This window comes from Spea bombifrons, chromosome 1, assembly GCF_027358695.1.
Source record: "Spea bombifrons isolate aSpeBom1 chromosome 1, aSpeBom1.2.pri, whole genome shotgun sequence".
NCBI lineage: Eukaryota > Metazoa > Chordata > Amphibia > Anura > Pelobatidae > Spea > Spea bombifrons.
The window spans coordinates 65,965,993-65,975,729 of record NC_071087.1 but is presented as its reverse complement, the minus strand read 5'-3'; the positions used below and the strand labels follow the sequence as shown (position 1 = coordinate 65,975,729).

Sequence of the window (9,737 nt, the reverse complement as noted above, 5' to 3'; positions counted from 1 at the left end):
TCAAGACAGCGGGGGTTTGTTAGAGACACCCAAAAAGATTTAAGAAACTTCCCAAAACTAGACAACGTTGTGGGGCTAAATCATGGTACACACTGTAATTAAGTAACACAACAGGTCAATACAAAATACAGAATAGTATAAATGTTTATTTTTTCTCTGTGATTTTCCTGACTTTGTACAATATAGAAACATGTTTTTAATAGTCCTAGGAAATATAAATTGTCTGTTATTCTACTTTCAGGTATACACAGATCTACAAATAAATCGCCACCCAAGAATCTCCAAACACAATAAGCTGAATGCACACAACCATTATTCTCATTCAGCAGTTTGATGCAAATACAAAATAAATGGTTTGCAGTACATACAAAAGCGAACTTGATACTTTAAAAAAGCTAGAGTCCATCAAACTGCAAGCCTTACATAACAAAGACTCTGCGGTTCTGGTGAAAAAAACAAAAAAAAAACATGGGGTTGCCACACTATATAATTTCCATACAGGAGAACAAATTAATGACTCCTATGATATATTTTAAACCTTGGGACAAGTTTCATTGGGACACAGTTTTAGTTTTGTCATTCATAATCTAAATCTGTAGCTGAAAATCCACATTTCCCAGCACAATATATAAATACATTTTACAAAAGGTGCAAAGCTCAGACTATGTACAACACCAACAACTACTGTTCTACCAAAAAAATTTAAAAAAACAAAACAAACATTTGAACTCTGCGTATAAAAATGTAATTAGAATTTTCATATCGTTTTGGCTAATTTACATTTATACATTGTTACTGGACAAATCTAAACTGTGATTGCTATTTACACGTGATGTAACTGCACTGAGAGAACACTGCATGTTTAATTAAATTTAAAATGCATATTGCTCTTTTACCCAGACAAAATGTTGACGAATAGAGTGGCGACACTGAAAGACACCACGACACACAAAAGAGTACAATTCGTTTTGTGAATCAAGTTAGAAGTGATAAATACGTTCCGCAACAGTTTTCCTTTTATGAAATCGTTAATACACTGGAATATCTCATTCCTTCTGTGGTTAGGTTTTTCAGGTGTTTGATATGAACACCTCCTGGCAGATGACGAGAGTACATTTTCGACTGTGTGGCTTAAAAACATACTACAGGTTCTAACGTGTGAGAGACTAATCACAGGATGGATGTGTGCTGTAGAGAAATATCTGTTTAACTAGATATCTCTGTGAAATGGCTACAAAACTGTCCACCATACCATTAACCAGCTTTTTCAACCTTATCTACAAATAACTTCTGGAAAAAAAATATTAAAAGCAAATAAATAGTTACTAAAATAAAATTCCTTGCATTAATCGTCTACTCTACTAATGTGGAGGAATAATCATATAAGCTCTAATAACAGTCTAGATGGCTGCTTTAATAGGCTAGACATTAGAAGTTTCTAATGTAATATTTTATTAATTCATCTATTTAATGAACTGTAAAATGTATGATTTGGCAAAGCAACAGATCTGCTTTAAAATAGAGGTGAGGAACCTCTACTTAAAAATGGATTCCTTCTATCACAAACCTATTTTTTTTATCCATAATTTATTTCATACATTAAACTATACATCCACAAATTTTCTTTCGCTAAATTAGTATTCTCTTTATCAATGTCTACAATAATAATAAAAAAATATATATTTATATATATGCTGTCAACTTTACTTTGGGAGACTAGCATAATGCTCAGGGCAAACCCCTTTTCCCCAACTACAAGAGGAAATTTGCTGTGTACCTGACTAAACAAAGAAAAACAAAAAAAAATAGAAAACCAAAGGACACAAACATACAAACACACACACAATTCATGACCGAAGAAGAAAAGTGACAATTACAAAAACAGTGATAGAAAATAAAAAACAATGCACCATTACGGTGTTGTCAACTGTACACTATTCAGAAGAGGGATAACAAGTTTAAAATATTTTTCCCCATAAAATTTTATTCTGCCTCAATGTACAATGTAGACAGTCACTTTAAAACCAGCACCATTTTGGAATTCTGTAACACTCCTTGGATGAAGAATAAAGGGCAGTGTCATCTCTGGCAGTGATCTCCTGTGTATTTTTTCACTTCCCCAGCCACTCCGCCACCACATTAGGTAAAAATTGTTCTCTTCTTATATGTCACAGTTAGCAACTCATTGGACAATGGTCACTTTTTGCTTTTCCAGCAGAATTAATCACCCTCATTAGACAACGACCAAACTCCTCCAGGATCATCCTCTCAGTGGCTGCCTTTGATTTGGACTGCTTCTCTGCTTGCTCGGCTTGAGCCAGCAGGCACACACAAGTGGCTTCTGCAACTTCTTTTGTGATGAATGTGAAAGGAAGCCTAAAGTCAACACAACATAAACTATTAAGGAGAGTCATGTAGTATCAGGTATTAGTAAATTAGGCTACATGGTTTCAATGTAAATCCTCGCAGGTTGATCATAGTTGTAAACACAATAGATAAAACAGTCTGTTTAGTAAGTACAGTATACAGAACACTCACTTTCCACCTCCACTGCCAAGGGACGGGGCTGGCCTTGTAAGCAAGTCTGATATCTGTGAAGAAAGCTTAGTCTTGGCTGCAGTTTGTTGCTGGACTCTTACTTCTGCTGCATCTGCTAGGTGCATTAAAGTTTTCCGTTCAGGGCTCTCTTCAAAGTTTTTACAGCCTATACATTTGCATATTGACGAACACATGATCTTTGCCTGCAGGTAAGACAAAATAAAGAAAACAACTGATTGAAATGGTTAAGGTTTCATGGACCTAACCCAAGTCATCAAATACTAAAAATCCATCCACTATCTGTGAAGAAAAATAAATTGAGGTTGTAGCATGCTCTTCATGAAGAGGGTAGCAAACTTAAATGGGTCAGCCTTCAAGCCAAAGTGGTGGCAGTTAATACCAAGTTAAGACCAAGGCCCAAGAAATTTTTTTACAGCAGAAAAAAGGGAAATATCCTTACATGGGAATGCATTTTCTTTGCTTATCATCCAGTAGCACTTCAGGAGATATAGCACCTACTCTTTCCAAGTAGGGCAGAAACACTAAAATACCACAGACCTCCCCTTACCCTCAAATCCCAACAAAACAAAAGTCTGAAGAACTCTGAACCCAAATATATAATTTCAGAGAACAAAGTGGCAATCGGTAGCTTCCGGCGAAGGTCTAGAAACTCTTCCAGACTGCAGCCTTATATATTACATGAACTGGAACGATCAGGACCAGCTCATACATAAGCTTCTCTTATAGCGGTAACAATCCAACCGATGATAACCTTGACATTTGCAGGTTGTAGATTAGAGGATCGTCTTCAAGAACTCTCTAAAATATATGGACAGAGATCCCCTCATATCCAAGAAATGAAGACTTTCTTTATTCCTTTTAAAAGGCCGAGGACAGAAGGTGGATACATTTCTTGATTTAAATGAAGTGGAGAAATCACCTTGGGTCTAAAGTCTGGAGGTAAACACAAGGAAACAGTCTTCACGAAACCTCAGGAATTGCTGAAAAAAGCTTGGTGTTCACCAACCTGGCAAGCAGAAGTAATGGCGACCAAGAATACTGTCCCTGAAGTGAATATAGGGAGAGAGACATCTTGAAGAGGTTAAATTGGAGACAATATTCAGGTCCCAGACAGGAAATCTCATCAACTTCCATGGACAAATTCTGCAGATGGCTAGAAGGAAACAACAGGCACAAGGATGATTGTGTCTCATGGTCGAAATCCGAACCTTCAAAGATAGAAGGGAAAAGTCCCTTAGTATATGCCTCATGGAGAAAGTATTAGTACCCCTTGCTTGACACAAGGTAAATAAAGATTTTACAAATTTTACTGTGGTGGTTATCTTCATTCCACATCCAGGCTGCTAACTTCAGGTAGCTTGAATTGGGATGTAGGATTGAACCTTAGTGGAACCTTCTGTCGGGTATTTTACAAAAAATTGGTGTACATACTTAGAGTAGACTTTTTCCCCGGGTATGAGAAAAGGTGTCTAGGGCCACCATACCTCCTGCTGGAAGTGGGAAAGAGAGGCGAGGAACCTTCTTGTTGAAGCTGGAAACCCTTAAGCCTATACAGGGAAGACTGAACCGTTTCGTTATCAGAAGAAATACCTCTGAATTCAAGATCCATTCTCGTTGTTTGTTTCTGTGCAGAAGAAAATTAAGCTCGATGTTAGGATTTCCAGATCTCGGCTCTGAGTGCCTCCTTTGTATGTTAGGCCAACACTGAGCATAAACATTTCTCTGGAAGATGGCTTCCTCCTAATAGCTGAGTGACTTCCAAACATCCAGAAGTTCTAGGTATAATAGTATCCACTTTTCTTGAAAGAGGCGAGTCACTGATGCTGGATGAGAAGGCCTGGCTCACAATAAGTGTTCCAATACATCCCAAAGGGGTTAAGGCTGGCGTGGAGGAACTTGAGTGGCCTGCACAAACCCTTCAAACCATGTCCTTATGAACGTTTCTTTGTGCATAGGGGCACAGTTATGCTTGAACGGGAACGGGCCTTCCCCAAACGGGTGCTATAAAGTTGGGAGCATACAATTATCTAAAATGTCTTTGTATGCTGTAGCATTAACATTATCCTTCACTGGAACTAAGGACTCTAGGGGGTCCAAACCCTGATAAACAGCTCAACCCAAACCAATATAAAATCTACCAAACTTACAGTAGGTAGGCACTATGCATTCCAGTGGTGTGGTTTTTTTTTTTTTATGGCATCCGCCAAACTCAGATAGCGAAAGCCTGCACTAGGACCCCTGAATGGAAAAGCCCCCAAAGTTTTCCAGCCACCCAACCAAAGGTGAAACAGCATGAAGGAGATGCAGGCCCTCCACTGAGATGGTGAGAGGACACCTGGGTATTTAAAGTGTTGTTTCTGCCCTTCCTAGGAAAAGGAGGAGCTATATCTCCCAATGTGCTACCAGGGATAGCAAGGCAAATGGGTAGACAGGATGTGCCAAATGGTTCTTTTCTGGTGTCAAATTTAATGTTTTTGAGCAGTGAGTTTCATTAAGATGCAATAACTACTCATGACAATGGCACAACTTGTAAAAGAAAGTCAACAATGTTCAACCTTTATAATGCATAGAAAAAGTAAGATAACATATCTGTTACCAGTGTTTCTATTAAGGTTTAATGTAAGCGTGAGCTTCCTTTAAATAAAAATAATAGGAAAGATCATGCAATCATATTTTATGAGCAAGCTCACAGACTCATCCATGACATAGTCCCGCTTACCTCATAGCATTCACAATAATTTTTAAGACACCCCGATCTTTTGCAGTTGCAACCTTTACTGTGTCGCCTGTCTGATTCACCTTCTTTGCCTTTTCCAATTTTCGGTTTAAACGCTTCTGGGTTTCTATCTAGGCATGCCTACAAAGATATTAGAAAGAAAAAAAAAAAATAAAGTAAAAAATCATAAAATGCTAGAACACATACAAATTGCAGCTGCCTCAAGACATTATATTATGCAAAAACTAGGACTACTTAATTATTTAATTAACAAAAAACAAAATAAGTGTGCAGTAGAAAAATCTAAATCAAATCAATATTTGATGTGACCACCATTTGCCATCAAAACAGCATCGAATTCTTCTAGGTACACTTGCCCAAAGTCACAGATTTTGTAGGCATATTGTTCGGTGTATGATTAACCCCTTAAGGACCGGGCTCATTTTTCGTTTTGTACCCTGTGGGACCGAGGCTGTTTTGACACTTTTGTGGTGCTTGTGTTCAGCTGTAATTTTCTCCTCACCCATTTAGTGTACCCACATAAGTTATATATTGTTTTTTTCAGGACAAGATGGGCTTTCTTCAGATACCATTATTTTGATCGTATCATCTTATTTACTATAAAAAAAATAAAAAAAAACACGATGAAAATTTGAAAAAACACATTTTATGACTTTTATTTGAAAAATCTTTTACTCACCTAAAAAAGCAAGTAAAAAAACTAGCTAAATAGATTCTACTACTTGTCCTGAGTTTAGAAATACCCAATGTTTTTATGTTTTTTTGCTGTTTTTTGTAAGTTATAGGGCAATAAGTACAAGCAGCGTTTTATGATTTCCAAATCTTTTTTAACAAATCTGGTCAGTCTGCCTCCATCTTCTCTTTGGAACATCTTTGAAGCCGATTAACTCAATTTAACCCATTCAAACCATATATTTTTGAAAACTAGACACCCCAGGGTATTCCAAATGCTGTTATTTTAACCCTTTCCATGCACCAATTATACAACTACACTTTGTCAAACTTTGTAATAGTATTTTTTTACACTAATTGTACTTTAGTTATAGATATACAGGTTCTGGTACATGTCACTGTCAAACAACACCCCAATGTGTGTTCAGGAACATCTCCTGAGTGCAGTGATACCCAACATGCATGGGTTTGTCGTGTTGTTTGAGATTTAAAATGCCACATTTGGGAAGTGCGCTTTTTTTCTCCATTTTGGAAAGTCTGTACCTATGTCCTATCTTTGAGCTCGGCCACTCCAATTTACCACATCAGCCATTTTTTTTATATATTAGACACCCCTTGGGTATTTGAAGTGCTTTTATTTTAACTCTTTGTTGAGATTTTTGAGAAATTTTAGCACTTGCTCAAAATAATAAACTATTTTTATTTTTTTTTATTTTAATTTTTAATACTTTTTTTTATATTTTTTTTTTACACATTTTGCTGGTACTGGATGGTTCATCTAGTGACATCACTGCATAATTATTTTTAAATGTTAGCACTTTTTTTTTTCCATTTTTTTTTTTTTAATATTTTACAAATCACATTGTGATTAGAAAGCTGGGTTCCATTGACTTGCATGGTTGAATGCAGTACCTGTATTCAACCTGCAAGTGGAGCCAGAGTTCTCTAGAGGGTCTGGAGACCATCTAGCAAACTTTTAAAACTTGATTGTTTTTTTTACAGGGCGGCCGCCATCTTGCTGATGGCGAAGAACACCGGCAGCTGCGGCTGTGACCGCTCTCCGGAACGGTCACAGCCCATCCAGAGGTAAGTGTTTGGTGTCGCTGGATGCCTCCTGATCGAGGCATTCCAGCGACACCATTTAAGTTTAGTAAACGCGCGTCCGTATGGAGGCTGTTGACGACCCGGGGAGGGGCCAGACATGGCCCCCGATGCCGATCCCGGCCTTGCTGAATGCCTCGACATCGAGGCATTATAGTAACGCCGTTTAAGCGAAGAAAGTGATCGTTGATCACTTTCTAAGCTTATTTAATTTTTTCACGGCAAAGGTCATTAAGGGGTTAAACCATTATACCAAATAGGCACTAATGATCAGCAATTTAATCTGTAGTTTGAAACACAATCATTACCTGAAACAGAAACAGCTGTGTAGGAGGAATAAAACCAGCTGAGGAACAGCCAAACTCACTAAAAAGGTACAGTTGCTTACAGGACTGAGCACAACAAAAATTCATAAACAAAATAATATAAAATATATAATAAAAGGTATACTGCATCAGCAAGGTCTCTCCCAGGCAACCTTGATGTTCAGCCCAAAATGTTGGAGACTGTAGATGCAGTGGTCAGCTAAAGGAACTTGCTTACTTTCTTTTGTAATTGGAAGATGTTTAGCAGCGCTATCAGTATGACCCTGGTACATCTATCTACTGTCCAGAGAGATCTTATCAGAAGTGGTCTTCATGGATAACTTGCAGCCAAAAAGCCAACCTCTGATGTGGAAACAAGGCCAAGGGCCTCAACTATTCATAAAAAAAACAGGAAATAAGGTACAGAAAAATGGTGCTCTGGACTGATGAGTCAACCTGTGACATATTTTTCTGTAGAAGAAGGCAGTTTTGTTCAGTGGCTGGAGAGTGGTACAAAAATTTGTGTTTGCAGGCAACAGTGAAGCATGGTGGAGGTTCCTTGCAAGTCTGATGCTGTATTTCTGGTCTCAATGCCGAGAAGTAAAGACAGCTACTTCTCCTCAGCGTAAAGCATCCTGGAATTGATGATATGCACCCCCTCAACATCATTGAGTCAGTCTGGGATTACAGTAATATAGAGAAGCAACTGAGGCTGCCAAAATCCACAGCACTGTGGTTAGTTCTTCAAGATGCTTGGTACAATCTACCTGCTGAGTTCCTTAAACTGTGTGCAAATGTACCTAGAATGGATGCTGTTTTGAAGGCAAAGAGTGGTCCACATTAAATATTGATTTGATTTAGAGTATATTTCTCTTGTGTTCACTCAAATTGCATTCTGTTAAATGATAACAATTTTGGAAAGCATTCTTACTTTACAACATTTTTTTCACACCTGCCTCAAACTTTTAACCACTACCATATGCAGTATTTAGGGTTATTTCAGTGCTCCCTGCAGCGGTCACAGTGTGCCCTGGGGTGGGTGTTGCTAAATGCCCCAATATCAAGGCATTTCAGTGACACCGTTTAAGCTTAGGAGGGAATCATTGATCGCCTCCTGTCTTTTACGCAGGCAACAAACCCCAATATTTAATAAGGTGGATGTTGACGCCCAGTAGAACGATCAGACAGGGCCTCTGCTGCGGATTTCGGTGTCGCTGAATGCCTCAGCATCAAGGAATTACATCAACATCGTTTGGGAAACCGATCGTAGACCCATTTACGCCCGTCAAAACTCATCACGTGCCAGGCACATCCAATTGTTGCCAAGAGGTTAAGTAAATATATACATACACTAATACATAGGTGTAAGCACCAATAGCAGAATGCATAAATAAAAGTGTATTTGTATCTGTAGTGGACCTGTCACCCGCATATTTGTAGGTGAGAGGTCTACTTTAAAGGAAGAAAACATGACTTCTTTAAACCTTGAACTTATCTCACTTTAATTGCTTTCTGCCTCTCGTTCTCATGCTCAAGGTTGTTGTAACAGTTTGTACAATTGCAGTTGTTACAGAACTCTCCATTTGCAAAGCAGTCACAGTACCTGAAATTATGGAGAAAAAATAAATAAAAATGAACTTATATATTGTTTTGCTATTCACACAACACTGAGAAAATTTGTAATTAGCGGCGTGTTAGGCATGTTATTTCGATTTGATTTAAATTGCCCTAACTGAAAAGTTTTGATAATGTGAACAAAAGTAATTAGTTTTGACAAGTTTATGCAGAAAATTTGTTGTTGCTTTATCCATGCTATGAAACATTTGCACACTTTTTACATTTAAATAAATATATTATATATATATGTTTTAAGTCAACCAATTTAATATAGAAAATCAACAAAAGGCTTGGGGACAGAGTTTAGATCAGGGGTGGGGAAGCTTTTTTCTGCCAAGGGCAATTTGGATATTTATAACATTATTCGTGGGCCATACAAAATTATCAACTTAAAAATTAGCCCCACCAGACAGCCCTGCCTTTAGTATTGATTTATGTGATGCCTCCAGCCAGCCCCCTTGTGAATTAATGCCCCATTGTCCCCAGCCAGCTGCACATTGTATATTTGTCCCACCAACCAGCCCCCATTTACTATTGATTTATGTGAGGCCCCACATTGTGTATTTATGCCACCCAGCCAGCCCCTCCTTAGTGTCATGTGAGGACCCAGACCGGAAGCATAGGACTGGCCATCTTTGCCCCCAAACAGCCTCCCTGTGGCATCTTTGCCCCCAAACAGCCTCCGTGTGCCATGCTTCCTCCCCACTTACACATCCACGCTATCACACATATATTAATTCACAAAT

General features: G+C 38.2%; 1 protein-coding gene across 2 annotated transcripts in view; it reads right to left on the bottom strand.

Annotated features, from left to right (window-relative positions):
- Nucleotides 1-1,966: 1,966 nt before the first annotated feature.
- Nucleotides 1,967-9,737, bottom strand: part of LIN54 (lin-54 DREAM MuvB core complex component) — a 49,264-nt gene continuing 41,493 nt past the window's right edge. For both annotated transcript variants that reach the window (XM_053462926.1, XM_053462918.1), the window contains exons 11-14: nucleotides 8,875-8,977; nucleotides 5,279-5,416; nucleotides 2,539-2,741; nucleotides 1,967-2,376 (exon numbers count right to left, since the gene is read on the bottom strand). In XM_053462926.1, coding sequence (XP_053318901.1) covers nucleotides 2,175-2,376; nucleotides 2,539-2,741; nucleotides 5,279-5,416; nucleotides 8,875-8,977 — 646 coding nt within the window. In that variant the 3' untranslated portion in view covers nucleotides 1,967-2,174. The remainder of the gene's footprint in view (nucleotides 2,377-2,538; nucleotides 2,742-5,278; nucleotides 5,417-8,874; nucleotides 8,978-9,737) is intronic.